Source organism: Thamnophis sirtalis, unplaced genomic scaffold, assembly GCF_051295495.1.
Source record: "Thamnophis sirtalis isolate CommonGarterSnake01/CBP01778 unplaced genomic scaffold, rThaSir2_p1.2 scaffold_2, whole genome shotgun sequence".
Lineage (NCBI taxonomy): Eukaryota > Metazoa > Chordata > Lepidosauria > Squamata > Natricidae > Thamnophis > Thamnophis sirtalis.
In genome coordinates, this window is record NW_028261382.1 from 2,418,775 (window position 1) to 2,435,240 (window position 16,466).

Sequence of the window (16,466 nt, forward strand, 5' to 3'; positions counted from 1 at the left end):
TAAAAGTACTTTCTTGCCTAGTCCATAACTGGGACCAGAATTCCCAGTTGCTAAACAAGTTGGGTCAATTTTATGACCTTTTTTTTTGGCCACAGTTGTTAATAGCACTAGCAACAGCAGTTAGACTTATATACCACTTTATGGTGCTTTTACAGCCCTCCCTAAGCGGTTTACAGAGTCAGCCTTTTGCCCCCAACAATCTGGGTCCTCATTTGACCCACCTCGGAAGGATGGGAGGCTGAGTCAACCTTGAGCCTGGTGAGAATTGAACTGATGGCAGTAGGCAGAGTTAGCCTGCAATACTGCATTCTAACCACAAGGAAGGAAGGAAGGAAGGAAGGAAGGAAGGAAGGAAGGAAGGAAGGAAGGAAGGAAGGAAGGAAGGAGGGAGGGAGGGAGGGAGGGAGGGGAGGAAGAAAGGGACTAGCAATAGCCCTTATATGCTGATTCACAGTACTTTTACAGCCCTCTCTAAGTGGTTTACAGAGTCAGCCTTTTGCCCCCAACAATCTGGGTCCTCATTTGACCCACCTCGGAAGGATGGGAGGCTGAGTCAACCTTGAGCCAGTCAGGATCGAACTCCAGACTGTGGGCAGAGTCAGCCTGCAATGCTGCATTCTATCCACAGGGAGGGAGGGAAGGAAGGAAGGGAAGGTGTACAATAGCCCATAGACTTATATACCGCTTCATAGTGCTTTTACAGCCCTCTCTAAGCAGTTTACAGGGTCAGCCTCTTTGCCCCCAACAATCTGGGTCCTCATTTGACCCACCTCGGAAGGATGGAAGGCTGAGTCAAGCTTGAGCCAGTCAGGATCAAACTGCTGACAGTGGGGCAGTGTTAGCCTACAATGCTGCATTCTAACGACTGGGAGGGAGGGAGGGAGGGAAAGAAGGAAGGAAGGAAGGAAGGAAGGAAGGAAGGAAGGTAGCAATAGCCCTTAGACTTATATACCGCTTCACAGTGCTTTACAGCCCTCTCTAAGCAGTTTACAGAGTCAGCCTCTTGCCCCCAATAACAATCTGGGTCTTCACTTTACCCACCTCGGAAGGATGGAAGGCTCAGTCCACCTTGAGCCAGTGAGATTTGAACTGCTGGCAGTCGGCAGAATTAGCCTGCAATACTGCACTCTAACCACTGCACCACGATGGCTCTTAAACAAATCAGTTACTAATTGAACCATCTGGTCTTTCCCCCACCATTGAGTGATCAGAAGCCAGTTAGGAAGGCCACAAATCTTTACTTGCCTTCATTTGATTTTTGGATCTTAAGTTCGATAAACTAATTTTTGTTTTTTTTAAAAAAAATATCGTAACACTATAAATATTGTTGTTCTACTGTCATTTGCTACCAGATCCCATAAATAAAGGGGCAGAACCTGGAAATTTTGGGGAGACCAATGACACCTCCTTTTTTTGCCACAATTTAGCAAATTTTGGAAAAATTGTGTGGCTCTGAATGGCTCCTTTCTCTCAAAACAAAACACACACAAAAAATCCTACTGCCTTTTTTGCATGCCATCATCTGGGCTAAAAACCAGCGAATAATAATAATAGCAATAATCGCCACAAACAAGAAGTTTTTTCTTAGCTCCTCTTCTCTAATTTCTAACTCTTTTTAATCATGATTGTATGACGGTTTGAGCCAACGATTGTCTTCTTCCTTTCCTGTTTTGACTGCCTTGCTCCGCGCCGCCCGGAGTCTCTTTCCGTGAGACGGGCGGCCAAATCAATCGGATTAATAAAATAAAATAAAACAGAAACAACCTGAGCTTTTTTTTTTTCCAACGGTGAGCCCAAAAGAATACCATCCTCCCGTCAGTAAAACCAGCCGACGTTTTAATTCTTGGGTAATTTACAGAAGCCACACAATAGGTAGCAGAAGCCCTTCCAGGAGATTGTGTGAAAAAAACCGTGGCGAGATATGATTGTCATCATGCTTAGCTTCGATTAGCCGAGGACCCAAACCGAAATAAAATAAAATACGAAATGCAGCTGGTTTCGGAGATAAATCACGGCAGGTCACGCATCCAACGGCGGAGCGGGGGGGAGAATTGCCTTAGGCGGCTTACCCCCCCGGGGGGTTGGCGAAAGGAGTAGGGTTCGTGTTTTGTGTTGTTCCTACTTTCGATTTCATTCCTTTGTTTCGTTCCTTCGTTTATTTATTATTATTTTTTTTGCAATCGGTCAGCTTAATGCAATCAGGATATGAGAGGAGGCCAGAATGCCCACCGAGGGTTGCGTGTGGTTGTCTCCCTTGTGGGAGAGGCATTGATTTGCTAATGCAAAATGTCTTTGGGGGAGGGACAGGAGGAACGAGAAAGAGGAGGACAACGATGTATTTCAAGTTTCATTAAGGAAAAAAGCCTTCACCCAACGCCTCCTCGGTGGATGAAACGCCTCGTTCTGGGCTCCAGGCGTTTTGTTTTTTCTGCCGCACGAATCCAGCGGGGAAGGGTCGCCTGGTTTTTTAAAATCAGGGCACCTCCTTCTCTTGGGAGTTCCAGTGCTTCGGTTGGATCAAGTCCTTTCGGGGAGATTCGAAATCTCGTCGAAGTGGCCCTTTGTTGTTTTCTTTTTGCTTAGAGGGCTAGGAGGACAAGACACGTATAAAAAATGACAGAGAACCCCACGGAGGACTCGGGGGGGGGGGGGGTGGCCCCGTTTTTTTTTAAAAAAATCACAGTCCAGCAGGGTGTGTCCCAAGAGGCGACAGGCCTACGTTGTGGGGTGTTGTTGTTGTTGTTTAAAAAAAATAAAAACCGAGTTAGTAATAATAAGAATAATAATCCAGGGATATTCCAAAGATCTTGGGAAATGGTCCTTCATCAGCTGGGCCAGGATCCCGCGAGATCTTTGCTGCAGCATCCGGGAAAGGAGGAGGAGGAAGCCAGGAAGACATCAGCCACTCTGGCTTCCGGTGGCTCAGCCCCATGGGTTTCAGATTCGTATGTGGAAGGTGCTGTGAAGGAAATAGAAGGGGAAGAGAGAAGCAGGAATAGGGAGGGAGGGAAGGAAGGAAGGAAGGAAGGAAGGAAGGAAGGAAGGAAGGAAGGAAGGAAGGAAGGAAGGAAGGAAGGAAGGAGAAGGATGTCAAACAGGAAGGGAAGAAGGAAGAAGGGAGGAAGGGGGAATGGAGAGAGAGAGAAAGGAAGGAAAGAAGGGAAGGAGGGGAGAGAGAGGGAGGAAGGGGAGAGAGGGAGGAAGAAAGGAGGAAGGAAGGAGGATGTCAAAAAGGAAGGAAAGAAGGCAGAAGTAAGAGAGGGAGGGGAGATAGGGAGAAAGGAAGGAAAGAAGGGAGGGAGGGGGAATGGAGAGAGAAAGGAAGGAAGGTGGGAGGGGAGATAGAAAGGAAGGAAAGAAGGGAGGGAGGGGGAATGGAGAGAGAGAGGAAGGAAGGAGGGAGGGATGGAGGAAAGGAAAAAGATGGAAGGAAGGAAGGAAGGAAGGAAGGAAGGAAGGAAGGAAGGAAGGAAGGAAGGAAGGAAGATGTCAAAAAGGAAGGAAAGAAGGCAGAAGTAAGAGAGGGAGGGGAGATAGGGAGAAAGGAAGAAAAGAAGGGAGGGAGGGGAATGGAGAGAGAGAGGAAAGAAGGAGGGAGGGAGGGGAGATAGAAAGGAAGGAAAGAAGGGAGGGAGGGGAATGGAAAGAGGAAGGAAGGAGGAAGGGGAGATAGAAAGGAAGGAAAGAAGGGAGGGAGGAGGAATGGACAGAGAGAGGAAGGAAGGAGGGAGGAGGAAAGGAAAGGAAAAGGAAGGAAGGAAGGAAGGAAGGAAGGAAGGAAGGAAGGAAGGAAGGAAGGAAGGAGGGAAAGAGAAGGAAAGAGAAGCAACACAATGTGAGAGCAGCTAAGATGAGATACACACATCCTAAAATTTGCTAAGTTTGAGAGAGAAACCCTGGTCTAGACTGACAAAATTGCACCAGCACACAACATTTCATACCAAGCAAAGTTGGCATCTGGCCCAGACGCCACTTCCTCAACCCACTTGAATGGGGTGTGGCGTGAATTTTCCCACTATCCTGCAGACCTGCGTGTGTGCCTACGTGCGTGTGAATGTTTCAGCTTCCCCGATGATTGATATAAACCCATTTCCTGCGAAAACACAACGTAGCCAGCCTCCTCGGACAGAACACTCGGCTCCTGCCAGCTGGGTGTGCTAATGGGGCCATTAAAGTGGTTTCAAAACGATCCCTTTTTTTTTTTTTGTTTCTCAAAGGGGGAAACGATCCCACGGGGATCACATTTTCAGAATCCGTTAAGTGCTTCTGCCATTGCCTGGAAGTTTGGGCCTCTGGGATTTAGCACCGGGGGTAGGGAAGGTCATTCCTGGTGCCCGAAGTGGTTGGGTCAGAGGCTGGTAGTTCTCAGAAAAAATTTCCTCCCCAATGATCTCTTTCCTTTCAAGCTAAGAGGAGAGCTGAGCTGCCCTCCGCTCGAGTCAAGAACATGCTGCCCTCAATTCCCACGGGAGGAAAAGGATCTCCTGGTTGGACCAAGATCCCTCCCAGCTCTACTCGGATGGAGCCAAAGCTCTTCGGGAAATAGCAGCAGTTAGACTTATATACCGCTTCATAGGGCTTTCAGCCCTCTCTAAGCGGTTTATAGAGTCAGCATATCGCCCCCAACAACAATACGGGTCCTCATTCTACCCACCTCGGAAGGATGGAAGGCTGAGTCAACCTTGAGCTGGTGGGATTTGAACAGCCGAACTGCAGTCAGCTGAAGTAGCCTGCAGTGCTGCATTTAACCACTGCGCCACCTCGGCTCGGAAATATAGCCAAAGCCCCAGATGTTGCCGGTGCTCCAGCACTGGAAGCGTTTAAGGAGAGATTGCACAACCGTCTGCCTGAAACGATGCAGGGTTTCCTGCCTGAGCAGAGGGGCTGGACTAGATGACCTCCAAGGTGCCTTCCAACTCTGTTCATCTGAATCTACTGCAATGCGCTCTACATGGGGCAGCCCTTGAAGAGCATTCGGAGACTTCATCTCGTCCAGAATGCAGCCGCGCGAGCGATTGTGGGTGCACCTCGGTACACCTACGTTACACCTATCCTCCGCGAGCTGCACTGGTTACCGATCGGTCTCCGGATACGCTTCAAAGTGCTAGTGTAACATAAAGCCCTTCATGGTATTGGATCTGGGTACTTGAGAGACCGCCTGCTGCCAATTACCTCCCATAGACCCGTTAGATCACACAGGGTCGGCCTCCTCCGGGTTCCGTCCACCAGCCAATGCCATCTGGCTACTACCCGCGGGAGGGCCTTCTCTGTGGCGGCTCCGATGGTGCCCGGGCTTCTTTCTTACCTGAGAAAATCCGGAGCTTTGGAAATCATGTTCTCGAAATCCGAGAATCCAAGCTTCCCGTCGCCATCCATGTCTGCTTCTTCGATGACCTTCTCGCACACCAAGCTGACTTCCTCCTCCGTCAGCTCCTCCTTGGTGAGCTTGTTCAGGGTCTGCTCCAGGTCGGATTTGCAAATGAAGTTGTCGGTGTTGAAATCTAGGCGGGAAAAGACGGGAAGGAGAAGGGGTGGGGGGGTCAGGTTGTTCTCTTTGCCGCCCTCAACTGGTGCTGGGAACTACAGATCCCATGCCCTGCACTGCGGTCGATGGGATACGGAGTCACTTTTTAAACACTGGAAGTTTTTAAGAAGATGTTGGATGACCATTTGTCTGAAGTGGTGTAGGGTTTCCTGTCCAGGCAGGGGGTTAGACTAGAAGACCTCCAAGGACCTTTCCAACTCTGTTATCTATAATTGATTAATGTTTCCCAAACTCCCAAGTGCCAGCAGCTCCGGCAAAAGGTTTCTGTCTCAACGCAGAGAGGCTAACAAGTCCATCTGGCAGGGAGATGAGCAGTTGTCTGCCCCATCTATTCATTTCCAGCCCCTTCCTTTTATCCCCAGAGCTAGCGGGGGTTCGCTAGCAGCGGTGGCTCCTCCGTCCCAAGGACCGGCCCATAGATTTCCACTGCTCTCCTCTCCTCTGCCTTCTGTGCATTCGAGCATCAGGCACGGGATCCAGCTGTTCCTCTCCTTCCTCGCTAGCCACCTCCACACCTGGAAGGTGTTGACTCTCCATCTGACAACAATATGCGCTGATTTATTTCACGTGGCTTGGATGTCTGAACTTCAACCGACCCCACCCACCCGTCATTCCACTTCTGGCCTTCCGTAAGTCTGTTAAGACTTGGCTGTTGATCTTGATTGAACCCTTTGAAAACTGAGTCCATGTTGTGTTTCTGTTTTTAAGCCGTTCTGTCTTGTGTCTTTAATCTTTTTTTTTAATCTTTTTTTTTTTAACTGCTTTTACAAAGTAAGCCGCCCGGAGTCCTTCGGGATTAGGCGGCATACAAATCTATTAAAAGTTGAAAGTTCTCCTGGTCGGAATCTCCCGAGCGTCTTTCCTCCTCTCCTCTATCTCTGAGGCTCAATCATGAATCTAGCAAATGAACAACAGGCTGGTGATTAAAAGGCCAACGCTGAACATTCCTTTTATTGTGCTTCGCTCAATAAGCAGAATTACCATCCGTTCTATTTAATTAGAAACCAGCAGAATGACATTTAGCAGGTTGCTCATGGACGGTAAATCTGTCGAGGCAGATTCATTGGGGAGAGGTCTGGCGTCTGACAGGTCTTTCCTGCCACGAAGGAAATAAATCACATCCTTCCTTTTTTTTCTCTTTTTTTTTGCAAAGAATTTTGGACCTCGTAGCCCTCCAGAAACGGCGGTGGGGGGAAAGCAGACATTAAAAAATTAAATTGAGGTTGAAGGATGGCTTCTCTAAAGGAGTTTGGTTGAGAGGGTGAGCTGGTTGTACCGGTAGCTACTGGAGACAATTAAGACAAGAAGATTTCCACTTGTTCCGTAAAAATGCAAACTACTGGACGGGAGATTCACCAAGTCACCTCCAAGAGAAAGGCCTGCAATTATATTCCTTTTAGAATTTTGGCCTGCCACTCTTTCTCTTATTTCAATATGCTGTTTCTATAGTTGATGGGAGGGGGGAATAGAAAGGAGTAGGATTGTGGAATGTATTGTTATCATTCTTTCCTAGAAGACCAAGGTCGTCTTTTGTCTCCGGACTTTTACACCTGACCGGAAGCAGCTGGGTGTGGATGCCAGTGTGGGCGAAGAAGATTGGACCGTGTGATGGATTTGTGAGTGTGGGGACAAGATCGTGAACTTTTAACTGGGTGGGATTCTGATGTCATTTCCAGAATTGGGGTTAACACAGACGTGCCTGAGATGTCTGCTTTATTAAATTGGAACTTTAAGGATCGTTTTGCCTTGGACTCTGATTTAATTCTACATGATACTTGGAACGCTGGCACATGCACTGTGGCTGAGAAATTTTAGCTGCTTATCATAAGGATGCTGGACTGGGGGATTCTGGGAGTTGAAGTCCACCCCGCCTGAAGTAGATGGGGTTGAATTTTTTCTAGTGGACCAAATATCCAATATTTGAGGGGCCGCCACAGAGAAGAGGGAGTCAAGCTATTCTCCAAAGCACCCGAGGGAAGGACAAGAAGCAATGGGTGGAAACTAATCAAGGAGAGAAGCAAGTTGAGGAACTCTCTTCTAACCTGCTATTATTCCACTCCTTGGCATAAGTCTTTCAAAGATGGTGAAGATCTTGCTGAGAATCAGCTGCTTCTCATAAGGCCATGATGGCAAACCAATGGCGCGCATGCCAGAGGTGGCACACAGAGCCCTTTCTACAGGCACATGCGCCATTGCCATCTGCTCTTCTGGTTACCAGCCCCTCCCCATGCGCGCCAGCCAGCTAGTCTTTGGATTCTCTGGCGCACGCGCGCATATGCACACACTTTCTGGTTTGAGCACTGAGTGCCCAAAAGGTTCTCCATCACAGCCATAGGGATACTGGGCGGGGCTCCAACCCAGACTTTGCAACCGTGGCAACTTTAATAGGGGTGGACTTCAACTCCCAGAATTCCCCAGCCAGCTGTTCTACCCACCCTGTTATTTTTTTTCTTACCGTAAATCTTAAAGGCATAAATTGCTTTCAGTTCCCGGGGAGCCATTTCACTCAGTACAGAAAACATGTCGACAAAATCGTTAAAGCTGAGGTTCCCTTCTGCGTCCTCTGCAAAAGCGTGGACGATTCTCTGCCTGAAGGGATTTTCCTGCAGGGAGAGACAACGTGTTAGCTCCCTCCTTTAAAAACACAAAAAACTAGCATAATAGAAATCATTATGCGATTATGTGTGCATGCTTAAATTCAGAGGACGTTATTTAGAAGGCAAAGAAGCAAGAGGCTTTTGAAAGCAGCTGTGTCTTTTTTTTTTTAGGCTACGGCTTGAGTCTGAAGAAATGATTGCAGCTGCTTCGATGAGCCCATTCCAGAAAGCAAAGGGTCCTTAATGTGACTCATCAAAGCAGCTGTGTCTTTTTTTTAGGCTACTGCTTGAGTCTGAAGAAATGAATGCAGCTGCTTCGATGAGTCCATTCCAGAAAGCAAAGGGTCCTTAATGTGACTCATCAAAGCAGCTGTGTCTTTTTTTTAGGCTACCGCTTGAGTCTGAAGAAATGATTGCAGCTGCTTCCATGAGTCCATTCCAGAAAGCAAAGGGTCCTTAATGTGACTCATCAAAGCAGCTGCGTCTTTTTTTTAGGCTACCGCTTGAGTCTGAAGAAATGATTGCAGCTGCTTCGATGAGCCCATTCCAGAAAGCAAAGGGTCCTTAATGTGACTCATCAAAGCAGCTGTGTCTTTTTTTTAGGCTACTGCTTGAGTCTGAAGAAATGAATGCAGCTGCTTCGATGAGCCCATTCCAGAAAGCAAAGGGTCCTTAATGTGACTCATCAAAGCAGCTGTGTCTTTTTTTTAGGCTACTGCTTGAGTCTGAAGAAATGATTGCAGCTGCTTCCATGAGTCCATTCCAGAAAGCAAAGGGTCCTTAATGTGACTCATCAAAGCAGCTGCGTCTTTTTGTACCAATACCCAATCCTTTCCTGATTTTGCAGTGCATTTGGTGAACAAGCACACAAACACACATCTGTAAAAAAAGGGGAGCTCAAAAAGCCAACACAGTTCTAGGCTGCATCAACAGAGGGAGAGAATCAAGATCACGTGAAGGGTGGATACCACTTTACCAGGCCTTGGGAAGGCCACACTTGGAATTCGGCATTCAGTTTTGGTCACCACGATGGAGAAAAGATGTGGAGACTCTAGAAAGAGTGCAGAGAAGAGCAACAAAGAGGATTAGGGGACTGGAGACTAAAACATATGAGGAACAATTGCAGGAACTGGGTATGTCTAGTTTGATGAAGAGAAGGACCAGGGGAGACATGATAGCAGTCTTCCAGTATTTGAGGGATAGAATCAAGATCACGTGAAGTGTTAATACCACTTTATAATGCCTTGTTAAGGCCACACTTGGAATATTTGCACTCAGTTTTGGTCGCCACGATGTAGAAAAGATGCGGAGACTCTAGAAAGAGTGCAGAGAAGAGCAACAAAGAGGATTAGGGGACTGGAGACTAAAACATATGAGGAACAATTGCAGGAACTGGGTATGTCTAGTTTGATGAAGAGAAGGACCAGGGGAGACATGATAGCAGTCTTCCAGTATTTGAGGGATAGAATCAAGATCACGTGATGGGTTAATACCACTTTATAATGCCTTGGTAAGGCCACACTTGGAATATTTGCATTCAGTTTTGGTCGCCACGATGGAGAAAAGATGCGGAGAGTCTAGAAAGAGTGCAGAGAAGAGCAACAAAGAGGATTAGGGGACTGGAGACTAAAACATATGAGGAACAATTGCAGGAACTGGGTATGTCTAGTTTAATGAAAAGAAGGACTAGGGGAGACATGATAGCAGTGTTCCAATATCTCAGGGGTTGCCCCAAAGAAGAGGGAGTCAAGCTATTCTCCAAATCCCCTGAAGGCAGGACAAGAAGCAACGGGTGGAAACTAATCAAGGAGAGAAGCTACCTAGAGCTAAAGAGAAATTTCCTGACAGTCAGAACAATGAACCAGTGGAACAGAAGTTGCCTCCAAAAGTTGCGAATGCTCCAACACTGGAGGTTTTTAAGAAGATGTTGGATAGCCATTTGTCTGAAACGGTGTAGGGTTTCCTGCCTAGGCAGGGGGTTGGACTAGAAGACCTCCAAGGTCCCTTCCAACTCTGCTATTCTATTCTATATTGTACAAGGGAAAACTGTGGACTAAAAACACAAACACTTAAGAAAGCCATTGCAAAAACAGTCCCTTAGAAGGCCGTATCAAAACAAAACAAGCTGGGTGAATTAAAAAAAAAACTTTTAAATAAAAGAAAGTAACATCAGTTTAAATTTGGACCAGCGAGAAGCTGGGGTTAGAGTTGAGAAATTCAACCCAGTGCCTCAGACGGGGGAGCAAAGCGTATGAATGGCTTCCTACAGACATTGTGTCTTCTCCCTCGTCGTTCCCAAAGGAGAACCGGAGAGGAAGCGAAAGACAGATCTGCCCAGAGATATAACATCCCAGGAGCTGAAACAGTCTCTCCCATTTCTGGACTTCTCCACTGCTACCCGTCGGTGTCTCTTACAACAGACTGCATTACCACTGGATCCAGTTACTCTGATGGCAGTCTGCAGACGGATCCACTCAACACCTCCCGAAGCGGGGAACGGATCAAAATATATATAGACATACATACATACGTACACATATACCCCTGTGCGTTTCGGCTGGGAAAGGCAGAGCCCTCGCAGGCAAAAGCCATCCTTGGGCTCCTTTTATTGAATCTACGAGACCCTCTTCCATTTCAATCAAGTGGCAGTGGTGGAAATGGCAAAGTGGCCATCGGGTCATCAGGGAGAGACGTGGATATGCTTTTTTCCCCAAAGTTATAGGATAGAATGGGATGGGATGGGATGAAATAGAATAATAGAAATAGAAATAAATAGAAACAGAAAATAATAGAAATAGAAATAATATGAATAGAATAGAATAGAAGAAAATGAAGTATAGTAGAGTGGAGTGGAGTGGAATGTAGAGTAGAGTAGAGCAGAGCAGAGCAGAGCAGAGCAGAATGTAGAGTAGAATATAGAATAGAGCAGAGCAGAGCAGAGCGGAGCGGAGCGGGGTGGGGTGGGGTGGAGTAGAATGTAGAGTAGAGCAGAGCAGAGTAGAATGTAGAGTAGAATATAGAATAGAGTAGAGTAGAGTGGAGTGGAGTGGAGTGGAGTGGAGTGGAGTGGAGTGGGGTGTAGTAGAATGTAGAGTAGAGCAGAGTAGAATGTAGAGTAGAATGTAGAGTAGAATATAGAGTAGAGTAGAATAGAGTAGAGCAGAGCAGAGTAGAATGTAGAGTAGAATATAGAATAGAGCAGAGCAGAGCAGAGCAGAGCAGAGTAGAGTGGAGTGGAGTAGAGTGGAGTGGGGTGGAGTAGAATGTAGAGTAGAGTAGAGCAGAGTAGAATGTAGAGTAGAATATAGAATAGAGTAGAATATAGAATACAGTAAGTAGAGTAGAGTGTAGAGTAGAGTAGAGTAGAGTAGAGTAGAGTAGAGTAGAGTGTAGAGTAGAGTGTAGTGTAGTGTAGTGTAGTGTAGTGTAGTGTAGTGTAGTGTAGTGTAGAGTAGAGTAGAGTAGAGTAGAGTAGAGTAGAGTAGAGTAGAGTAGAGTAGAGTAGAGTAGAGTAGAGTAGAGTAGAATAGTTTATTGGCCAAGTGTGATTGGACACACAAAGAATTTGTCTTCGGAAGGCTCGGACGAGGGCTCTGCATCAGAGGCAGAGAGGAGGCCAGGCCCATCTGGGAGTTATGTGCTGCCTCCGGAGTCTCCAGAGTCGGACACAAGCAAGGCAGAGGAACAGGCTCCCCCCCATTCCCAGTGCGTGCATGCGCACAGCTGCCAGAAGGCAAGAACAGTTAAAACAGAAGGGACAACTCGGGGCGGAAGGTTTGGATGTGATTGGCCCCTCCCGTAGGACATAAAGGAGGAGCAAAGGCACGGGAGCCTTTGCAGGAAGCAACTTAGTTCATGCTGGTCCGTTTCCATTCTGAAGCTCTGTTTTGACTCTGTGCTCCGTGTGGCCTTGCCAAGCGAATTGCCAATTAAGTCTTTGGCAGCATTTCCAGGGAGATAAAGGTGGGTGCTTATCAGCCTTATCCCGAAGGACTTTGGCAGCCTACTGTAGGACTCTTTACAAACTATTTGGGACTCATTACGGGCTGTGAATGAATATAATTCACAGCCTTTGGAATTGGAATTGGAAAGTTTATTTATAGGCCGCCCTTTTCCCTGGGGGGACTCAGGGCGGCTTACAATTCATGGGGAGGGGAATACAAACAGTAAGACATAAAACAATACATAATTAAAAATAGAACACAACATTCATCATTCGGGAGGGGACGGATTACAATCTAACCCCAGGCCTGACGCGATAGCCAGATCTTAAGGGCTGTGCGGAAGGTCTGGAGGGTGGTGAGGGTACGGCTCTCCAAGGGGAGATCGTTCCAAAGGGTCGGAGCTACTACAGAGAAGGCTCTCCTCCGCGTAGTCGCCAGTCGACACTGACTGGCAGATGGAATTCGGAGGAGGCCTAATCTGTGTGATCTAATTGGTCGCGAGGAGGTGATTGGCAGGAGGCGGTCTCTCAAGTACCCAGAAATAAAGAGAGGGTTTTTCGACCTAATTATGTGCTTTTTACTGTATCAGGAAGCCTCGCTCAGAACAACAGAACTGCCTTTTTCCATGTGGACTAGAAGCGTGAATTAGTACAGTGAACTCAATAGCGAAGACCAGCTTGTTCAAAACGTCCTATCACCGTTGTATTCTTGATGACCCATTGATGGGGTCTACTTTTTTCTTTTCAACTTTGGGAACTTAAAAAGATGCATGGGCTTCAACTCTCACGCTGGCCAGGGAGTTCTGCTTCCCCTCCCGGGAGTTTTCTAGAAGACCTCAGCAATTACATTAATTCTCCTGCTTTTTTAGGGCAACTCAATCTCAAGAATTGGCCTTCTAGTCTCCTGTTCCCTGCCGCTGATCTCTCGGTGTCAATATATGAAGTTACAAGGCTATAGATATAGTGTAAACCAATCCCCCTTAGGGTTGAGAACAGGTCAAAGTCACTTAGGAGAATGGCCCGAGAGAAAGTAGGCCAAGGGGGTATCTCACACAAGGGTTCCTCCAGGGTGGAAGAAAAGAGGAAGTCAAAAACGAGGGCCTTAAAACAAACAAACAAAGACCCACAACATCAACAAAAGAATTCAATTGTGGAGACATTGGTGCTTTCTGAACTTGGTTATTTTCTTTCAGACGTTTCACTAGCCGACTAGGTAACACCATCCGTGCTAATGAATGTGAGGTTTGCTCCGTTTAGCCTGAAAAATAAGACCTCCCTGGATAATAAACCCAATCGGGCTTTGGGGCGCATGCGCTAAAATAAGCCCTCCCCTGAAAATAAGCCCTCCCTGAAAATATTGCAACACAGCAGCAGCCACGAGGTGACCACGTTCGCCGTCTCCTGCACCTCAAAAATAATAAGACCTCCCCGAAATTAAAGCCAAGTGCTTATTTTGGGGGGTCGAAAGAAAATAAGACCCTGTCTTATTTTCAGGGAAACACAGTGTATATGTAGTAATTTCCCCTGTCCATGTTGGTGAGATGCGGTTTTCCCCTTGGTAATTGGTTAGGATATTGTTTTCTGATCGATTATTTGTCTGGTGTTAATTCCTGCTTATCTGGGTTTATGCTTATGCGGTTTTCCCCTTGGTAATTGGTTAGGATATTGTTTTCTGATCAATTATTTGTCTGGTGTTAATTCCTGCTTATCTGGGTTTATGCTTATGCGGTTTTCCCCTTGGTAATTGGTTAGGATATTGTTTTCTGATCAATTATTTGTCTGGTGTTAATTCCTGCTTATCTGGGCGGTGGTTACTGCAGACAATATATTCCGGCTTTCTTTCTTTTCCTTCTTAGCTGTTTTATTAGCTCTTTCCAATGGCATGTAAATGTGATTTATCTCTATGTGTGGATGGCTGATGGATCTTCTTCTACCGGGAGAATTCAATTAGGAGAAGAAAAAAAATCAATACTCTACTGAAAAAGAGATATGCAACATTCTCGCCGGGCAATAAAAGCCGACGGTTGAGGGCAAATGGTTTAGCATGAAATCTATTCATGCTCATTATTATGGTCTGTTCCCATCCTCATTTGCAGACAAAGGAAGAAAAAAATTGAGCTTCACGGCCATCCGTATAGAATGCAATCCACGCAGATGTTTAGGAGCCCCATCCTCTCGATGCAGAAGTCTTTAACGGGAGGATTTTAAATCTTTAAAACAAGAGCCTAGACTTTTGAGGCCACATCTGTAGAACCTGCAGGTTTTTACAGGCTTCTCTGCCTCCCCCAAAGATTTTACAGGCTGCCTGCTGGAAAATTATCAACCAAAATAAGGCTGAATTCACTCGCCCCGCACATACCTTTAATTCCGGCATGTTTTCTATGAGCTGCAGAGGGAGTTTAACATCTGGATTCTTGGTATAATCCATGGGAACCATGTTTGGTGCCAGTTCTTGATAACGGCCGTGCAACCTGTAAGGAAAAAGACAGAGTTAAGGACCAAGAAAACAGCACTTAGGCAAGATTTGTCTCCCAGCTTCAAGGAGAGTCATCAGCCGTCCCATGAGTTGATATTTTGGTCCTCTGGCCACCCCATGGAGATCTGGCACCAAAACTTTTCAGAATGTTCTGACCAAGAGCATGAAGCCAACTCCTGGTCCTGGAAAAAAACCCTTTTATTAATTTACAGTGAATTCCTCTCAATCGCACCCAGCAAAGTCTTTCAAGGGAGGATTTACAGTCACAGACCTTATCTGGTTTGGAGAGCTGCCAGGCCGATATCTGCAAAACTTGGCAAGGAGTCTCAGAGAGTCACAAACCAATGAAGTGAACTAATTGTCTCCTGCAAACTCCACTCCCCTTCCGCTCCTCTTTTATTCCTCTGGGAGGGGTCATTCACCCTCCACCTGTGGCCTTCCTCCCAAGTCGACCCCTGTTATTTAGCTGTTCCCTTTGTCTGGCAACTTTGCGCATGTACACACTGGGAACAGGCTCCAGCTGTTCTTCTGCCTCACTGATGTCTGACTCTGAAGGCAGCTGATAACTGGCATACGGCCCTGGCCCCCTCTCTGCCTCCGACGCAGAGCCCTCATCCGAGCCTTCCCCAGACTCCAGGACTGGCCCATCTTCCTCCCCAACCTCCTCACTGTCCGAATCTGCTGCCAGCTCTGCTGGCCATTGGCAGACCACAGCAGAGAACTGCTGTGATTTCCCACCAGGTTAATGGGATGCTCGGGGCCCCCGAGAGGCTTCACGTGAAACTAAGTCTCGGATTCTCCTTTTCAAACGAGAGAAGAACTTTTCTAGGAAACCAAGAAAATGAACCTCAGTGGTACAGAAGTCACAAAATCTGCCGTCTCTAGATGTGGGACCCCCTGTAGCCTGGGAGGCCAGGAAAAAAAACACCCCTACATTTTGGGGGGGAATCGCTGACCACGAGACTTGAAGTCCAAGGAATAAGGTCAGATTGCAGGGAGATGGACTCTCCTGGTGTTGATGATTCTCAGCTCCCAGCCTCGTCCGGTTCAAAGTTTTGCCCAGGAAGACATCATAAAAACTTTTGCTTGGATGCGAAAAACCTGCCTTCTTTTCCCATCCCGCCCTTCCGCTGACACATTTTGTTCTCTTAAAAAGCAACCCGTCTCTGAAAGGACTCCGAGTCCTGAAGCCTTGGCTGGGCCAGAATAAATTATGCTCCTCTCTGGTTTTACCTTTCAGGTACACTGCACACAGCAGGGACAACGCGGCTGCGGTGAGCAGAGAGAGAGAGAGAGAGAGAGAGAATATTTTGGATTCCTAAAGAGAGCTTACTCTGGACGGTTCCACCACAAATCCGCGGTAGACTAAAGCGCGCTCGACGAAAGCGCGTACATGACGTCATCACAGCGCGACGAAAACGGCACGCTGTGAGCGGTAAATTTAAAATTAACGCGAAAACCTTACCCTAACCCCCCCAAACCTAACCCTAACCTAACCCTAATCCTAACGCTAACCCTTAACCTAATCCTAACCCTAACCCTTAATCTAATGCTAAACCTAAACCTAACCCTAACGCTTAACCTAACCCTAAACCTAAACCTAAACCTAACCCTTAACCTAACCCTAAACCTAACCCTTAACCTAACCCTTAACCTAACCCTTAACCTAACCCTAAACCTAACCCTTAACCTAACCCTTAACCTAACCCTTAACCTAACGCTAAACCTAACGCTAACCCTTAACCTAACCCTAACCCTAACCCTAACCCTTACCTTTATGTGAATCGGCTTGCTTTAATTTTATTTTAATTTTAATTTAATTTATGTTTAATTTTATTTGTCGCGCTGCTGATGACGTCACGTACACGCTTTGATCGGGCGCGCTTTAGTGGACCGCGGTTTTGA

The 16,466-nt window shown here is 46.8% G+C and overlaps 1 protein-coding gene across 1 annotated transcript in view; it reads right to left on the bottom strand.

The window, feature by feature from the left end:
* Positions 1-2,652: 2,652 nt before the first annotated feature.
* The window catches only part of LOC148048425 (calcium and integrin-binding family member 2), a 23,365-nt gene continuing 9,551 nt past the window's right edge, over positions 2,653-16,466 (bottom strand). The window contains exons 3-6 of the mRNA XM_087703620.1: positions 14,445-14,556; positions 8,001-8,148; positions 5,306-5,501; positions 2,653-2,959 (exon numbers count right to left, since the gene is read on the bottom strand). Coding sequence (XP_087559746.1) covers positions 2,938-2,959; positions 5,306-5,501; positions 8,001-8,148; positions 14,445-14,556 — 478 coding nt within the window. The 3' untranslated portion in view covers positions 2,653-2,937. The remainder of the gene's footprint in view (positions 2,960-5,305; positions 5,502-8,000; positions 8,149-14,444; positions 14,557-16,466) is intronic.